The 18,895-nt window shown below is 43.1% G+C and overlaps 1 protein-coding gene across 2 annotated transcripts in view; it reads right to left on the reverse strand.

Annotated features, from left to right (window-relative positions):
• The window catches only part of LOC137431051 (phosphatidylinositol 5-phosphate 4-kinase type-2 beta), a 193,953-nt gene extending 176,152 nt beyond the window's left edge, over positions 1-17,801 (reverse strand). Inside the window, exon 1 of one of the 2 annotated variants that reach the window (XM_068121931.2) lies at positions 17,447-17,801. In XM_068121931.2, the coding sequence (XP_067978032.2) occupies positions 17,447-17,596 (150 nt within the window). In that variant the 5' untranslated portion in view covers positions 17,597-17,801. Of the gene's footprint in view, positions 1-17,431 lie in introns of both variants that reach the window. The other variant, XM_068121930.2, reaches the window with a different exon arrangement.
• Between the last annotated feature and the right edge of the window lie 1,094 nt (positions 17,802-18,895).

The following is an 18,895-nucleotide window of genomic DNA, read 5'->3' on the forward strand; positions in this document are numbered from 1 at the left end:
TCTCTCTTAGCTTGTTGTTCAGCTACAAACTCCGAGAGCTTCTTGCCCTCTAGGCCTAAATTGCTTCAAATCTCCAACAACATCGACATCCCACACTCTCTGCACACTTCAGATGCTTGGATTGCAATCATTTTTTCACCACCTGCACACTTGTCTCCAAAGTGTTTATCACTAACCCCAACTTCCGCAGGCAGTTTCACGATCACCACAGCCCAGTCACCAGATCACGAAAACGGCTCACGGCTCGGCTCAGCTCACGGCTCAGCTCGGCTCCACTCACCTCCGTGAACCCAGTCTCCTCCACAACAATGCTCGGATTGCCCTCTACAAACATGGATCTCCCCCAACTCAAGGACGAAGTCCACAAAAGGCTCTCCATGCCTTCTAGATGTATGCTACGCACTGCCATGCCACATTTTCCAGGCGATTCTAGATCCAGAAGTAACTGGAAAATTCTCGCCCCTCGGAGATCATTCTATGCAGTTCTAAGGCTAACCCCAACATTAAACCAACATAAATCCCCTTTTATATAAAACTATTTGAATACATAACTCACCTCCTCAAGCATTACACACAAATTATATATTACAAGCAATACATTTTGAATTAAACCTCAGGCATAGCAGCATTATGCTCCTGCTAACCCTAACCCCAAAAACAGGCAAAGAGCTTGTGACAATTAGAAATCATATGCACTGCTCCTCTTCCCCTTTCCTTTCCTTTCCTTTCCTTTCCCCCTCCTGGATTCGCAGTTCATTGCAGAAAGCAGTTACAACACTTCTTTCCAGAAAACCCGTTTTTGGAAAGTGACCAATTGTTTTTAAATGAACAAATGAAATAAATGGCAAGGGGTTTACAGAAGGCCAGGATTTGCTGCCTGGAGCATTTTTTGACGATGGGATGCGAAACCGCTATTTATACAGCACATGTGTCCAGCTTCAGATTACTTGGAATGGGCAGCACAAAACAGTTTGTAGCTAAAAATAAAATGCCAAAAGCTCTCACAGACACTAAGGTAGATGATGCCACTGTACCACTATTATACCACTAGGTTGTGGTGGAATTATCACAAAAATAATAAGGAATAGGAGCAGGTGGACAGAAATTGAAAGATACAAAAGGAAGATGCGAGATCAAGATGAAATTGGATGAAAATGTAGATAACTGAGGAAGGATATGGGGGAAATCGTGGGAGGTAAAGGGGTGAGGGTTAATAAAGAGGGAAATATGTAAAATAGGGGAAAGGAATGGAAGGGAAGAAAAAACAAAACAACAACAACAATGTAAGGGTATTGGAACAAAACAATAAGGTGAAATGGAGAAAGAAGTCGAGGAGAGGGAAAGAAATATAAAAGAGAAGGGGAGATAGAATAGACGTGGGGGTGATGGGAGGTTGGAGAATCATTCATTGGAATCTCCAACGATGAAGCTATCTCTGAGGGCCTTTCACTCACTCTGAGGTCGCACAAGGCAGGGAGGTGGTCTTTGTCTTCTACCGACTCCTCTCCGGCCTTGCTCCCCCAGCTCTCTCTGTGCTCTGTCCCCCAAATATTCCTACAGGTCGCACAAGATCTGCCTGCAACCCTCTGATGGTTAAACTGCCGAAATCTCGGCTCTCTGCTCACCTTCACTCTTTCATTCCTCTTTTCTCCCGCCTCTGGAACAAACTCCCACACTCCCTTCAATCCCACTCCTCCCTCCAGGTCTTTAAAACAGCTGTTCACCACCATCTCTTATCTTCCCCCATCCATAACCTTGATCTTTTCTACCCCCACTAATTCACCCCAGATCCACCTTGTTTGAAATTCCAACTTCTTTCCTGGAAGTCCTGGCAGTGTCCATATGTTTTATACCTCTCCCACCCCCCCCCCCCCCTTCCCATGCCCCTCCCCAAAGCTCTCTCCCTCCCACAGATCTCTCGATGTCTCTCGGTCCCTGCTCTCAAATGTTGTGTTTGTGTCCTTCCCCCTCTCTCCCCATCTTGTCTACCCCTCCCGATGTTATATGTTTTATGTGTCGGTTTGTCTTTCTGTGTGATTAATGTTAGCTCTTTCACGAGCCTCAATCTTGTATACAAAAAAAAGAGAGGAGAGAAATGGGGTGTGGCACAGAAGAGAATAAATGAGACGGGGGAGGCGGAGAAGAGATGAGATTGGAGGGAGACATCGAAGAGGAAATGTGGAGGAGAAGAGAACGTGAAAGGCCTTTTTGCCTCAATAATTTACACGTCAATGGCCCTAATGCCACATTTAAAACTAGACCGGCACTTGGTAGAGCGCAAATCTCCGCCAGCCTGAATACTTTGTTTTGTAATAATAATAATAATAATAATTCATTTATTTTGTATAGCGCTTTTCCAGAAGCCCAAAGGCGCTTTGACAGAGTGGAAAACATAATGCATAACAATACATGAAAACAACAATTGCAAAAAGACAAGAATCAAGAAAACAAACAGCAGCGATATACGGCATATATATAAGACAAGAATCAAAAAGACAAGACAAGAATCAATAGGGAAATATTTAAAGCAAAAGGAGGGAGAAGGAGAAGAGATAGTCAGGGGTTAAATGCTGTGGGTTGAATGTTGAATGCAGCGTTGAACAGGTGGGTCTTTAGTGATGTTTTGAATGTGGTGAGTGAGGAGGAGTCTCTGATGGTGTGAGGTAGTGAGTTCCAGAGGGTGGGAGCAGCGATGGAGAAGGCCCTGTCCCCCCAGGATCTGAATTTGGTCCGGATGGAGGGGGTCAGGAGGTTGGTACCAGCAGAGCGGAGGTTGCGGGTGGGAGTGTGTCTGGAGAGGAGGTCAGCCAGGTAGGATGGGGCCAGGTTATGGAGGGCTTTGTATGTCAAGAGGAGGATTTTGTACTGGATTCTCTGGGGGATGGGGAGCCAGTGAAGCTTGTAAAGGACGGGGGTGATGTGGTCACGGGTCCGGGAATGAGTGAGTAGACGGGCAGCGGAGTTCTGAATGTATTGGAGTTTATTGGTGATTTTTGAGGGTGAACCATAGAGGAGGCTATTGCAGTAGTCCAGACGGGAGGTGATGAAGGCGTGGATGAGGGTTTCTGCAGCCGTGGAGGAGAGGGATGAGCGGAGACGGGCAATGTTTTTCAGGTGAAAGAAGGCTGACTTTGTGATCTGTTTAGTGTATTTGTCGAAGGAAAGGGTTTGGTCAAAGATGACGCCAAGATTCCGGATGTGAGGGGAGGTGGATACTGGGATACCGTCGATGTTGAGGGCAAAGTTATGGGTGGATTTTGTGAGCGTTTTTGGGCCAATGATGATTATTTCAGATTTATCACAGTTAAGCTTGAGGAAGTTGATTTGAAGCCAGGATTTTATTTCAGTGATGCAGTTTGTCAGGATAGAGTGGGTGTCGGTGGAGACGGACTTGGTGGAGATGAAAAGCTGGATGTCATCGGCGAAGCAGTGGAATTGGAGACCATGACGGCGGATTAAGTGACCGAGCGGGGACAGGTAAAGGATGAAGAGGAGGGGGCCAAGAACTGAACCTTGGGGGACACCTTGGGGGAGGGGAGCAGTGGGGGATTTGCAGTTATTGATGGAGATGAACTGGCATCTGTCAGAGAGGTATGATTTAATCCAAGAGAGGGCAGTGCCGGTGACGTTAAAGGTGGATTCAAGTCGGGTGAGGAGGATAGTGTGATCGATGGTGTCAAAGGCAGCGCTGAGGTCGAGGAGGACGAGAATGTTGAGGTTGCCAGCGTCAGAGGAGAGGAGAAGGTCGTTGGTGATTTTGAGGAGAGCAGTTTCAGTACTGTGGTTGGAGCGGAATCCGGATTGGAATGTTTCATACAAGTTATTGGCAGAGAGATGATGTTTGAGTTGAGTGGCTACAACGCGTTCCAAAACTTTTGACAGAAAGGGTAGGTTGGAGATGGGTCTGAAGTTGTTTAGGGTGTCAGGGTTTAGACCAGGTTTTTTTAGAATGGGGGTAACAGCAGCAATTTTGAGGGAAGGTGGGACGATGCCTGTAGACAGGGAGGAGTTTATTGTTGCAATGATAAGTGGAGAGAGAGCAGGGAGGGAGGCTTTGATCCCACTGATAGGCCGGATCTGGATTCGGACCTGAACCAAAATCGAATCGGCTTGTTCTTGCCACCTAACCAACTCGTCTAACAAGTTTAGTCATAACTCTTAAAATATCATGTTATATATATAGTTTTTCACCCATTCTTCCAATGGTGAAGAATCAGTTTAAAAAATTAAATAATTCTGATATCCGAATCCATATTCAGATCTTCACCAAAACTGAATCGAGTCTTCTTTGTCACACACACCACCTGTCCACCAAGTTTCATCCACATCTGTCCATAACTTTTTGAGATCTCCTGCTATATGTCGGTTTTAGCCCTATCACTCAATGGTAAAGAATCACGTAAAAATTCTCTGATCCGGATTCGGATCCGGATCTTCACCAAAGTTGAATCGATTCTTCCTCGACACACACCCAACCTCTCCAACAAGTTTCGACTGAATCCGTCCACAACTTTTTCAGATATATTGCTCACGGACTGAAAGACAGAAAAACAGATGGGTGAAAGCATAACCTTTGGTGGCAGAGGTAAAAACTAAAACACTCATGATATGCACAATCATGGTAAAAACATTCCACCACAAAACTTCACTGAAAGATAGGGGGAACAGCTACACGAGAAGGGAAGTAAACATAACAACAATGCAGCCCAATCCCGGTGGATACCTCAAGATTAAGCAGCATTTCATTTATCAGCAAGCTTCGCAGCATATGAAAGGTTTTTCTGTGTTTCTTGCCAGAACACTACATCATCTGCAAACGTCTCCTTACCTCAACCATTCCCAAAATAGAAATGCAATCAAGCAAAAAAAAAAAGCAAACATTATAATGCATGCAGGTGGGGAGGGTGAGAGGAATGTGGATGGGGTGCTGAGTTGATAAAATTAAAATTGAGAAAAGGAGAATGGATGATGAGAGGAGAGAGGAGCAAGATGAAGGTAGGGAAAGGGAATGTTGAAGAGGTAAAGTGGGGGTAGATATAAAAATAAATAATAAAAGCATTCCAAAACTGCATAATTAATCAATAAATGGACCGAATGCAATCTGAAGATCCAGACTATTGTTAACTTTGTACAAAGGGGTAAACCAGAACGAACAAAAAAACAAAACAACAACATTTGACCGAGCCAAGAAGCAGGCAGGTGAGGAAGTATGGAGTCGAGGAGTAAAGGAACCCCCTCTCGTACCCTCTTACAAAAAAACAACTTGCTAAACTGCTCGCTGGACAGTTTGGCAGCATGGAAGCTCCTGTTTTCTCTGCCAGAAACTGAACTAGTGCCAATCGCATTGTCATGCAGGGAAGCGCTCCGAAGTGCCGACACAACCGGCCTGGCATGCCAAGTATCCTCTAAACCCAAGGTCCGGCGATTTAGGAAACCAAGTTTTTTCCTTTTGCAACCACAATTGTGCAACCTCAAATAACAGCAACAATAACTGACATAAAGGGAAAGATAATGCACAGCGTGGACACAACAAAAGTGTATTCTGCAGCCAGGTATTCCACATTTTATAAACAATATAGAGCAGCAGTCAACGTATGCAGTAGTCGGGTAGACAACGACACATTAACATTTGATCATTCTGCCTTCGCTTGACACACGTGTTCCAACATCCTGTGTGACTGCTGCCACAGGAAGCATTACCACCTTAAAAGCGCAAGCGAAAATCGGCACAATTGCAGCACAGACAGTCGTCCCTTAATCGCTAAATGGACATAGATTTTGACTCCTTATGGGAGATAAAAACGGGAATGACATTAGCAAATACCATCAATTACCGAGGAAAATCCATTGAGAGCTTGCGATTTCTCACATCTCCAAAAATAGAAAACAAAAACAACCATCATCATCCAGCAACCCATCATTATCGTGCAAATTCAATTTCACAAAATCTTACCAAAATCAAGAATTCCGAGCATTGCTGTGCAGCTCACTTTAAAGAAGGAGAAAAAAAAGAGGTATGCTTAAGTGTTTAACAAAAGTTTTCAAATTGGTCGATTTTTTAGAAATGGCTTCTCACAGCTCTTGCCAGATGCTGTGCCAATTTTCCTATGATCATTCTGGAGTGTAGCACTACGCACTGCGATATGCTTCAGAACGAGAGGGAAAACCGGCAACAGTATCGACACGCGCGTGCGGCATTTAGTGCTTTAAACATCGCTTCTAAAGACACCTGCGAGCCCAATAACTCCCAAAGAGCCCTCACATTGCGATGAACGACTTCAACCACCATCTTGCTTTTGAGACAAAAACCTGAGAAAAAGGTGCTGATAATAATACCAAACAAATATTTGTCTGACATCTAAGTGTATATAATAATTATTATTGTATAATCAAAAAAAAACTGATACCAACTTGAGAATTCATAGAACACTTTACCCCACGTAGTCTTGAGAAAAACGACATGGGAAGGTCTGTCATTTCAACTCTTGCTTTGCATTTCCGAGGACGATCTATATTTCCCACGAGCCACCATTTTAATTGAATCTCAATATTCCTCAACACAGGGTGGGAGCAGCTAATTTGATTAGTCAAGATTGTGTAAAATGGTGTAATGTTTTGTCCAAGTCCTGTTAAACTAGAGGTTTTTGGAAATAGAAAGAAGGCGATTTGTGTTTTAGTGTTCAAGTATCAAATTCAATTGAAATAAAATTAGATTTCAAGGCTGTAGAAAAAAAGAATTCGGGAGTTTACCGCTGTTGATGATGGCCTTTTCAGTATTTTTTAAATATTTACACCACCTTATTTAATGCGTTACATTTGTTCTTCGTGTCTGTTGTTTGTGTCTTTTATGACGACCTTATAAATTGAAAATTTCCTGTTTGGAAGTTAAAAAAAAAAAAATTACCTTCCCACTCTGCGTGCATCCGCACTAATGAAGAGAATCCATACAATTTGCCAAATTCAGAGCCAAAGTACTGCCAAACTGCAGGTTCGTTTTCCAATTCATGTTCAACTAGAACGGCACTCGGTAGAGCGCATACCTCCGCTAGGCTGAACCGTTCACGTTTTGTATCCCACTGTTAGGCCGGATCTGGATTCGGACCTGAACCAAAATCTAATCGGCTTGTTCTTGTCACTTACCCAACCTATCCACCAAATTTTGTCACAAGTCGTCCACAACTTTGAAATATCAAGCTATAAGCTTATATCATTTTTGGCCCAATCAATCAATGGTGAGGAATCACTTAAAAATTTAAAAAATTTCTGATCCGTATCCGAATTTGGATCTTCACCAAAATCGATTTGATTCATCCTTGTCACACACCCAACATGTCCACCAAGTTTCGTCCGAATCTGTCCATAGCTTTTTGAGATATCGTGTTATATACCGGTTTTAGCTTGATCACTCAATGAGGACGAATCATTATAATAAAAAAAACACATTCTCTGATCCAGATCAGGATTCGAATCTTGACCAAAATTTAATCAATTCTTCCTTGTCACACACCTAACCTGTCCACCAAGTTTTAGCTGAATCCGGCCACAACTTTTTGAGATATCCTGTTCACAAACAAAAAGAAAGACACAGACAACAGACAGGTGTGAAAACATAACCTCCATGCACCTTCGGTGGCGGAGGTACATAAAACATTCAATTGAAATAAAGTCGTTCCTCGATCATAAACCACCGTTTGTAAACGGATAGACCGCCAGACAGACAAAGTGAACAAATCTCTTAACCCCCCTTTTCGCTTCACGCACGCAGGGAAATACAAAGTCATCGTTTCAAAAATATCATGTTTTCCAGAGTCCTGTAGCACTTGGGTTGCTCCAGCATGCTGACCATTCTCGCTCGCCAAATGGAATGTATCCTGTTACTGCAGTGCAATGAATCGAGGGAATTTACATGTGCACGTCACATGCAATAAAATACATTTAGTCTCGAACATTATTTAAATAATTATCCATAACTTACATTATTGCATTTTGCTCTTAGCTACTTTATACTTGGACTGCGTTTTAAAGGGGTCCATTTATATCATTTGCACAATATGAATACACGATTTGCACATGAAGACCAAAACTTGTGATTTAGTGGGAAAGTTAAACATTCCCTTAGAAAGGGATTGGGGGGGGGGGGGGGGGGGAGAGATGGAGGCGGAAACCCGATTTCAAAAGATGTTTAAGTTACTTCACAAGATAGTTTGAATAAGCTTGGATGCAGAATCTCAAAGCCTTGATGGGTTTTCTTTCCAAGTGGTATTCACAGATGGCAATAGCAGTTGCCAAACTTGGAAACAAAACTAAACACGAATTCCAAGAAACTGATAAAACATCCTTCATCGGCTGTGAAGCATCACACAATTTTCCCAAACAATCATGGATGCACAGATATAAACACATGGTTGTATTCTTGGACATTGCTGGGGAATTCACCGAATTTGCTCTCTTATATAAATAAAACATTGCAGGATTATCATCATGGCTGCCCTTCATAGCCAAAGATGGCCGTTCACATGTTACACACAAATAACCCGAGTGCATGAAGATGTTGAGAGTGCAAAAGCTGCTGCCCAGAGAGCAACCACACTCTGAGATGGCAAACCTGGGGTCAAGAGGTATCCAAGATGATCAGACCACCTGTTAGCTGCAGTTATGAGCGGGAAAGTGGAATTTGTTCCAGGGTGCTGGCGATAACTCGCTTGCTCTGCGTGAAAGGCACCGACCATGGAATCTTTAGCATCCACCAAATATCAGTGCTGGCATTTGGGTCGTCCCGCTTCGGGTCTTTCTGATAGACGGCGCACACATGGATGCTGCACCCTGCATGCGAAACACCAGGATGACAGTTTGAAGCTAACTCGGGCTGGATGGCTGAAACATCAGCGCAGGAAAGCAGGAATTGATGAAAGGAAGATGTAAAATTAAAAAAATTAATAAATAATTTAGAGAAATATATTGATTAACAAGAAAAGGCCCTCCCAGAGACGCCAAAGTCACTTGTGGTAATATGAAATGCTTTTGTTAACACATGACGTCATTCTGGAAATAAATAAATCAATAAATAAATCAACCTATGCACAAGACATCCCAACAACGTGCCGAGATCGAAAAGCCCTCAAGTCTCGGAAGACTCCTGCCTTTGCTAGGCAGAGTTCCAAGCAAAGGGAAAAGACGCTACAAAGAATGTCTGGAAAAACAAGCGAGTTGAGAGTTTGAAAGAATGTTGCATCTAGCACGCATTTGCTTTTTCCACGCCGAGCACAAAGACATCACGACTTCAACATAATTGTGAGCAAACTGGGCATAGAAGGAAATTCTCAAGCCAACATTGTAAGATTGTTAATAATATCACTTATTCCGGAACTCATCAAATTATATTGGAACGTTCATTGCAGTCGATCGGAGAAAAGTTTGCACTCGGGCAACTAACTCAACATTTATAATTTAAGTTACAAATTAATGGAGTCTGCACTTGATCCAACACAGTGTAATAACTCATTAACCCCCACCCCCTCTCCTCCACCCCAAAGCTTCCCGCTTCTTCCCCGAAGCCACCTCCTCCTCCTACCCCACCCCAATTATCCTTCTCCTCCTTCTTCTCCATCTCCTCCTCTATTGCTCTCATCCATTGCTCTTTACAAACAATTTCTGTTACACACGGGGATACAGAAAACAGGGTTGAATGCTGTGGTTTAAACAATATTTAAGGAATATGTAGAGAACTTGAAACTAGTGATGGGGGAAGCAAAACGGTACACCTACTCACCCCACTACCCATTTTTGTGCGATTCCACACTACAAGCTGTTTCCTCATTTCTCACAGGACCAGATGATCCGACCCAATTTGGACCTTTCGGTATAATCTCTGCTTTCACACATAAAATTAGCTTTTGCACCTCCAAACAACTAAGAACCAGAGACTACCTCAAACCACAGGACTTGTACTCGCTTGTCCTCCTTGTTCAAACAACCACATAGAAGAGCAACCTTGAAGTTATTGCCTTCCATCAAGATTCAAACGTGGACAGGCTAATTCTACTGGACAGCACCAGCCAAAAATATTTTAAAGCAATGGAAAATGTTTGAAAAACAGACCAGAGCGTTCATAGAACACGATACCCCGTGCAGTGTTCAAGGCGATACTTCAATTTGAATGAAATAATGATTTTACAGACGGTCAAAAAAAACCCAGAAGTTTAGCACAACTGAAGCAGTCTTGTACATCACCCTTACACAAGCAATATCAGCGGCCTCTTCTTCACCCCAATACTGTCGCTCTCACACTATATATATATATATATATATATATATATATATATATATATATATATATATATATATATACATATATATACATAATCGTTAGATTAAATAAGACGCGGACGTAGCTTCAGGACGTCGATCTTTAATTGAAGTCCTGAAGCCGAAGCTATAAACGTCCTGAAGCTACGTCCGCGCCTGTCTTATTTAATCTAACGATTATTTATTCAATACAAATGAGACGCCCTGCTCGTACTTTGGAGTTTCTACTATTTCTTACAGATATATATATATATATATATATATATATATATATATATATATATACAGCATGGTTCTTGGAAGTATTAAGGTGATTTGTCATCTACAGTGTTCAAATATGTAATTCAATTTAAACAACGATTTAATGGTGTATAAATAAATTAATTCCAAGTTTTACCGAGCGTCTATTACTCTATTATTTATTACTAAATATTATCTCACTCCTCTCTGCACATGTACAGTCGGGATGACACAGGGTACGGTAGTGTACGTGTAATGGTAGATTGTGTCTAATGTCCCTTGCCTACATGTATAGTAGATCATTCATCCTTAGATCTACTGCAATCCATATATCCCAGAGAGGTTCCATATCGTTAAAAGATCAGTATTATTGACAATGGAGCTATTAGACGCCAACAGCTTGGATAAACCATCGGCAACTTCATAATACCTGAGCACCCCTTCATAATATACTTAGTAAAATGCGGAACATTTCACAGAAATAGCATAATTACTTAAGCATTCGATGCCAATCTCTGTTTGCCATTTAAATACCGATTGCCCATTTATATGTGGATAACGTAATAAACAAGAAAGAGCAATGAGAGATTGCAGATCCTCGCCAGAACGTGTTTTTAGTAGTTTTAAGGGTTTTTTTTTTTTTTTTTGGTTTTTTTTTGTATACAAGATCGAGGCTCGTGAAAGAGCTAACATTAATCACACAAAAAGACAAACCGACACACAAAACACAAAAAACAAGGGGAGCGGCAGACAAGATGGGGAGAGAGGGGGAAGGACACAAACACAACATTTGAGAGCAGGGACATCGGGAGGACTTGGGGGGAGGTGGGAGAGGAATAAAACATATGAACACTGCAAGGACTCTGGGGTGAATTACCGGGGGTAGAAAAGATCAAGGTTTTCGATGGGGGAAGATAAGAGATGGTGGTGAACAGCTGTTTTAAAGACCTGGAGGGAGGAGTGGGATTGAAGGGAGTGGGGGAGTTTGTTCCAGAGGCGGGAGAAAAGGGGAATGAAAGAGTGAAGGTGAGCAGAGAGCCTAGACTTTGGCAGTTTAACCATAAGAGGGTTGCAGGCAGATCTTGTGCGACCTGAAGGAATATTGGGGGGACAGAGCACAGAGAGAGCTGGGGGAGCAAGGCCAGAGAGGAGTCGGTAGAAGACAGAAAGACCACCAACCTGCCTGCGGTGAGTGAGTGAACAAATGCTAAAAATTTATGCTAAAAACAAATATAGCAGCCGAACCATGTGACCAATGATATCATAATTTTTTTTTTCTCCACCAATTTATCCATAGATGATGCTCAACAAATTTCATCTGATCAGATGAAGTTTTGTGCTTGTCGAATTATGACGTCATAATGGAGGAACCTATTACATCATCAACATATTTTATTCCCCATGGAGAGTTATTCACAACGAGCCATGTCTCAATTGTTTTTCTACGCAGCGCTTTCGGAGATTATAGAGGTGCAAATTTTTTCGGTTTTCCCAAGATGGCGCCCGTACCACGTAACATATGACATCATAATTTAAAAAATTATACAGGCGGAGTTGCACCTATGGTGAAAGTTTCCTGTAAATCAGACCAACGGTTGAAGAGAAAAATCATATTTATTCTGTGCGGACAGACAGACAAACAAACGGACTCAAACGCAATACCCTCTCCTCTCGTGAGGGTAATACAGTAATTTGCCAAAAAGTTATATTGAGTTTTTGTCATTGAACCAAACACCCCAACCCCAAGGAATTCATAACCACATGGCCAGCAGAAAAGGGATTAATCACAGCTATGTCTATAAAGCTGCATGATGAACACGAGTCCATTCGACCGTTTAATTACAACATTGCTCACAGCAATAAAACAACTCGTGTCCAGAGCCCTCTCTACAGACCAATGCCACTTTTGTGTGGTATTTTTTTAGTGTTTGCGGAGAAATGTGCTTTCTGAACCTCCCCACAGATGCTAAACCGTGGCAGACGTGCCGTGCCGCTCGGAAAATGTACTCAGACATTTTATTAAAGCAGCACTTTAGATAATTGAATCAAGGTTTACGGTGTGAGAAGTTCAATGTTTATTGAGCAAATCTCAGTAAACTGCATCTCGATGACTAAGGTGGCTGAAGGTTAAACCTGCACTTTGTGTTCCAGAAGATTTTAAAGTAAAGAGCATTACCCGATTTTTTTTTGCATAGGTATTTCTTCATATACAATATTAATGTATCCATAGTCTATTCATATTAATTTCCTGATCATTCAAGGAAACAATGATGTCTAATGTCCCTTTCCTTCGGGTACTGTAAATATCCAACATTTGCATGAGCCTTCGACATTGTAGGGATGGGGAACTCAATCAAAAATTAGATATACAAGTATGTATGGTATACATACATATATATTATATATATATATATATATATATATATATATATATATATATATATATATATATATATATAACAAATCCGCTAACTTGATGAGGTAGCAAGGCACAGGTTGAGTCCCATACCAGCAAATGCTGCTACACCACCTGTTAGCAACAAGCATTGTCTCCCACATTGAGGCACTCACTGTCTTTGCCCTGCTGATCGCCAGTTAAGAGGTGAGATTGCAGTCAGGCAAGATCAATAAAAAAAAGTGAATCTCTGATGCAGACGGCATAAGCATGAGCTTTTCCCGGCGGTGGTTTTGGGATGTGTTGGACATTTATAAGCTATGGAGTTATAATAACAATAACAAGAAAGAGTAATCACATTGCAGACCCTTGCCAAGACGTGTTTGTGTGGTGTTTATTAGCTGCTATGTTTGGGTGGTTTATTGCCGACGTAGATTTATGTTCAATCCAATATGGCTGTCGAACAATGTGTACGATGACGTCATAAATTGAATTCTCCCATACAATTTTTGTGTAGATCACACTCAATAAATTTCAAACTGATCAGATCAAGCGTTCTACTTGTCTAATTATGACGTCATAATGAAGGCACCGATGACATCATCAAACATATGTTGTTTCCCATGGGGAGTACTTAACAATGAGCCACGTTACAATTTTTTTCGATGGAGCAGTTTTGGAGATAGAGGGGAAAAGTTTTTCGTTTTTTCTAAGATGGCGCCCATAGTACATGACCTATGATGTCATAATTATCATTAAAAATTATACAGTTGGAGCAACTCCTATGGTCAAAGTTTTCTGTCAATCGGACCAACATTTGCGGAGAAAAGCACACTCGTTCTGGGTGGACAGACAAACAAACCCAAATACAATACCCTCTCCTCTGGTGCGGGTAATAATAATAATACATTATGTATATATGTATGTATACTTATAAGGTGCACATATCCACCCATATAGGATGATCACGGCGAGCTTATTGGTGTCATGGTGGTTACCTTTTGCATGCGGGCCAGTGGCAGCACTGCCTGACCCCACATCCCAATGTACACTTTATAGCGGGCCTTTTGTGGCCTCAAAACAGACGTCGAGGACAAGGTGCCATAAAACTTGCCCAGATTCTGAAGTACCAACACCCAAAATTTGGAGGCTCTAGGTACCACGGCTCAGGGAAAAAAATTCTCTCAAGTATTTCAGTGTTTGTAGATACAATGGAGTTGTAGGGAAAATGTGTAAAGAGAGGGAAACAAAAATCAAGGAGCTTTAAAGAAGTGCAAGTGAATAGCCAATAGAATCAACATACGAGGACGGTTCAAGGTTGGCATGGACTTTGTAACTGAAGAACGTGCAACAATAAGAGTTCAATGCTGAGACGTTGTGCAATGATATTGTCTTACCCCGGTCAATGTCTACGGTAAGTGAGATTCACACGGATCAAAACGCTCCGAATAAACCGAGATTACAGCAGACATGACACGGTCACACGTGCTGCGGAACAAAAGCAGACCGTAGAGAGCCCGTGAAGGACACCAAACCAGCCGTACCCCACGTCCTGGCGAATCACATCTCTCACGTTGGGTTTAGAAGTTGCAGCAAGTTCAGAAATGGCCGTGGATTGGGGAAGGACCTTGAGCATTCTCGAGTGCGAGCGAACGACTGCTCAACAAAGCAAATGTCAATACGTCACGTTGGGTTTAGAAGTTGCAGCAAGTTCAGAAATGGCCGTGGATTGGGGAAGGACCTTGAGCATTCTCGAGTTGGGACGAACGACTGCTCAACAAAGCAAATGTCAATACGTCACGTTGGGTTTAGAAGTTGCAGCAAGTTCAGAAATGGCCGTGGATTGAGGAAGGACCTTGAGCATTCTCGAGTGCGAGCGAACGACTGCTCAACAAAGCAAATGTCAATACGACACGTTGGGTTTAGAAGTTGCAGCAAGTTCAGAAATGGCCGTGGATTGGGGAAGGACCTTGAGCATTCTCGAGTGCGAGCGAACGACTGCTGAACAAAGCAAATGTCAATACGTCAAGTTGGGTTTAGAAGTTGCAGCAAGTTCAGCAATGGCCGTGGATTGGGGAAGGACCTTGAGCATTCTCGAGTACGAGCAAACGACTGCTCAAGAAAGCAAATGTCAATACGTCAAGTTGCGTTTAGAAGTTGCAGCAAGTTCAGCAATGGCTGTGGATTGGGGAAGGACCTTGAGCATTCTCGAGTTGGGACAAACGACTGCTCAACAAAGCAAATGTCAATACGTCACATTGGGTTTAGAAGTTGCAGCAAGTTCAGCAATGGCTGTGGATTGGGGAAGGACCTTGAGCATTCTCGAGTTGGGACAAACGACTGCTCAACAAAGCAAATGTCAATACGTCACGTTGGGTTTAGAAGTTGCAGCAAGTTCAGCAATGGCTGTGGATTGGGGAAGGACCTTGAGCATTCTCGAGTTGGGACGAACGACTGCTCAACAAAGCAAATGTCAATAAATCACGTTGGGTTTAGAAGTTGCAGCAAGTTCAAAAATGGCCGTGGATTGGGGAAGGACCTTGAGGATTCTCGAGTATGAGCGAACGACTGCTCAACAAAGCAAATGTCAATACGACACATTGGGTTTAGAAGTTGCAGCAAGTTCAGAAATGGCCGTGGATTGGGGAAGGACCTTGAGGATTCTCGAGTACGAGCGAACGACTGCTCAACAAAGCAAATGTCAATACGTCACGTTGGGTTTAGAAGTTGCAGTAAGTTCAGAAATGGCCGTGGATTGGGGAAGGACCTTGAGCATTCTCGAGTGCGAGCGAACGACTGCTCAACAAAGCAAATGTCAATACGACACGTTGGGTTTAGAAGTTGCAGCAAGTTCAGAAATGGCCGTGGATTGGGGAAGGACCTTGAGCATTCTCGAGTACGAGCGAACGACTGCTCAACAAAGCAAATGTCAATGTCACGTTGGGTTTAGAAGTTGCAGCAAGTTCAGAAATGGCCGTGGATTGGGGAAGGACCTTGAGCATTCTCGAGTGCGAGCGAACGACTGCTCAACAAAGCAAATGTCAATACGTCACGTTGGGTTTAGAAGTTGCAGCAAGTTCAGAAATGGCCGTGGATTGGGGAAGGACCTTGAGCATTCTCGAGTGCAAGCTGAACGACTGCTCAACAAAGCAAGTGTCAATACGTGTTGAGAGGATAATTTTGGAGGAATCACTGGATGAACATAGGCGTGTAATTCCAGAAGAACCGGATGTCATGGCTGGAACTCACGTGGAAACATTCGTTCTCGCTTCAAATTCATGGAAGTCAGTGCCAAAGTCAGTGGGAACCGAAGGACCTCGCGTTTGATGAAAAGGCTACTCACGTGGCCATCGCCTCAAAGGTCTTGGAACGCTACCAGAGACAAGATGAACCCTTGAATAAAATTGTGACATCATGAGACCTGGGTCCACCATTTTACACAACAGTCAAAGTTGGTCCGCATGAAGACGTAGTTGGTTCTTCCCAACCATGACAATAACATTCAGGATCTGTGATCCCCGGGAAAGCTCATGGCAACCACATTTGTGACCTTAACTGATAAATTGATGTGGGATGTGCTGAACGAGCGAAAAGCCATCAATGCATGGAATTTTCTGTGACTTGTTGAACAATACAATGCAAAGCGAGACGAAAGAGGTACACAACAGGCAGGTACCACCTGTCTCAGGGCACGACCGTGTGCTCGGCCTCATACGGCAAAGCAATGCCCAAATACTCACGGGAATGGGTTGACAAGTTCTAACTTTTCCCAAATACATAAAAGTCTCGACTCGTCACCTCGTGGGATTTTCACCTAGTTGGACCAAAGAACATCTGGGTGGCATCAAGTCCATGAACATCTAGTGTTGGCTTAACGGTTCAGGTGGATGGCTTGAGATCTTAGGGTCCTGAGTTCGAGTCCCTGTAAATTCCTTCGAATTAACACCAGGTGGGTTGACTCAGCCTGTCATCTTTCCGAGGTCGGCCAAATGAGTACCAGGTGGCCATAAAATGATGGAGCCAAGCAGCCACTGGATGCATACGAACCTCCACCTAAAGTTTTGTACACAGAAAGTATCAATGTACATGCAGTACATGCAATCCATGGTACTAGTGTGTACGTTATTAAAACGGAATACCTGGAGGAGAAGGTGAAGTTCCATCAACTCCGATCTACTCAAGTTAAAATATTCCGAGAAGAGAAAGTCCACGTCAACCTTGAAATAGCCTCGTAGGTGCTGTGTGGCGAAGGTGTGCTGCCTCGGCTCGCATGACAACCAGGTAAGGTGCACGGGCCGTGTGGGTCGTGGTGTCATGACAATTATCACCGACTGTCGTGATGTCAGGATGAAGCGCAAAAACGTCAAACGTGCAGACGGACACTGGACAGTCAGACGGGTGAGAACACTCGGGTGGACAAACGGTCGCTTGGACAGACGGACGGACGCAAGGCCAAGGGCGGACACACACACATGACACATACATACGTACAAGCGAGGGACTGACCGTGTGGCTGACACCCCACATGAGGACGCTGTATAGCGGCTCGCTCGCACGAAACAGCTTCATCTTCTGCGCCACGAAATGTCTTTTCTTGGTTTTCATTCGGCCGTGCAGCCGGCTGGTCGCGTCGCTGCCGCTGCTGCTCGCAGCCATGGCGGCCCCGGAGCACCAGCCAACTCAACACGACCCCGCGCTTTTTGCCGCTCACTCTTTTCGACCTTTCGTTGTTAATTCCACACGAGCTCCTTTCTCTCTACTCCATATTTATCTTTCTACCGAAACCCTCTTCAATTTCCCAACCTCCCTCAGTCTCCACCTCCCGTTAGGTTTCTTCCTCTTCGCCAACTCCCTCCTCCTCCTTCTATATCTTCACCCTCCCCCTTCCCTTCCTGCACGCCTTCTTCTTCCTCTTCTCTTCTAACTATTCCTACACGTCTTGTCTTTATCTCTCTCTTCCTCTTGCCTCATTCACTTCTAACCTATAATTGGCCTATTTAGTGAATCCTTCGTTATTAGTTTATTTTTCTGCTATTCCTTCCACCCTTTATAATTGTCGATTTACGTGTCTAATTTACACTGAACCACGGATAATATTGTAATTCTTCTTCTTCATAACAATATGTATGTATATATTGATTTTCTTTTTCTTCGTAACAGTAGGCCTATGTATGTATGTATATGTTGATTTGATTTTGATGCACCATTCTCTTCACAGAGCGCGTTGTGGCTGCCGAAGCTGTTTCTTGACAAGAGTTACACTAGGTGGTTTGCCATTGCCGTCCCAGCGTTGTTTATCCATGCTCTATCCTTTTAAATGCTGTGTCAAGCAAAGAAGCAGCACGTACCGTTTTTAAAGTGTTCTACTGTGTTCATGTACATACTTACATTGAAATAAAATAAAGATTGTAAAAATCATATAAACAAGACCGATAGTCTTGTCATGTGACCAGATCCTCAGCTCTGATTGGTGGACGTTTGTGAGGGACATACATACATACATACACCAGGCAGACAGACAAACGCTGTTCCAGACGATATGGGCCTACGGGTATGCCGTAAAAATATGTCTGCCGAACAACGTGACCGATGACGTCATCAAGAAAAAATTTGGTCGACCAATTTGTCCTTTGGTCACACTCCAGAAATTTCATCTTGATTGGATGAAGTGTTCTACTTGTTGATTTATGACGTCATAATGAAGGCACCTGTGACATCATCATTAACATATTGTTACGTTTGTGGGGGTAGGCATGGAATACCTTAAGAAAGTTCAGAAATGTGTAGATTAGAATGCTCCGTATGCTGCGGAAAATCTCGATATAGTAAGTAGGCCGTCTGTCCGGGTAAGAGCGTTTGCATGTCGCCATAAGGGGCGTGGATTTGTGATAATTAATTATAGGGCTTAAAGATTAATTCCCGTGTATGTGCTTGCCTCCCTGTGATTTTTACTCC

Source organism: Myxine glutinosa, chromosome 7 (genome assembly GCF_964187855.1).
Source record: "Myxine glutinosa chromosome 7, kmMyxGlut1.1, whole genome shotgun sequence".
NCBI lineage: Eukaryota > Metazoa > Chordata > Myxini > Myxiniformes > Myxinidae > Myxine > Myxine glutinosa.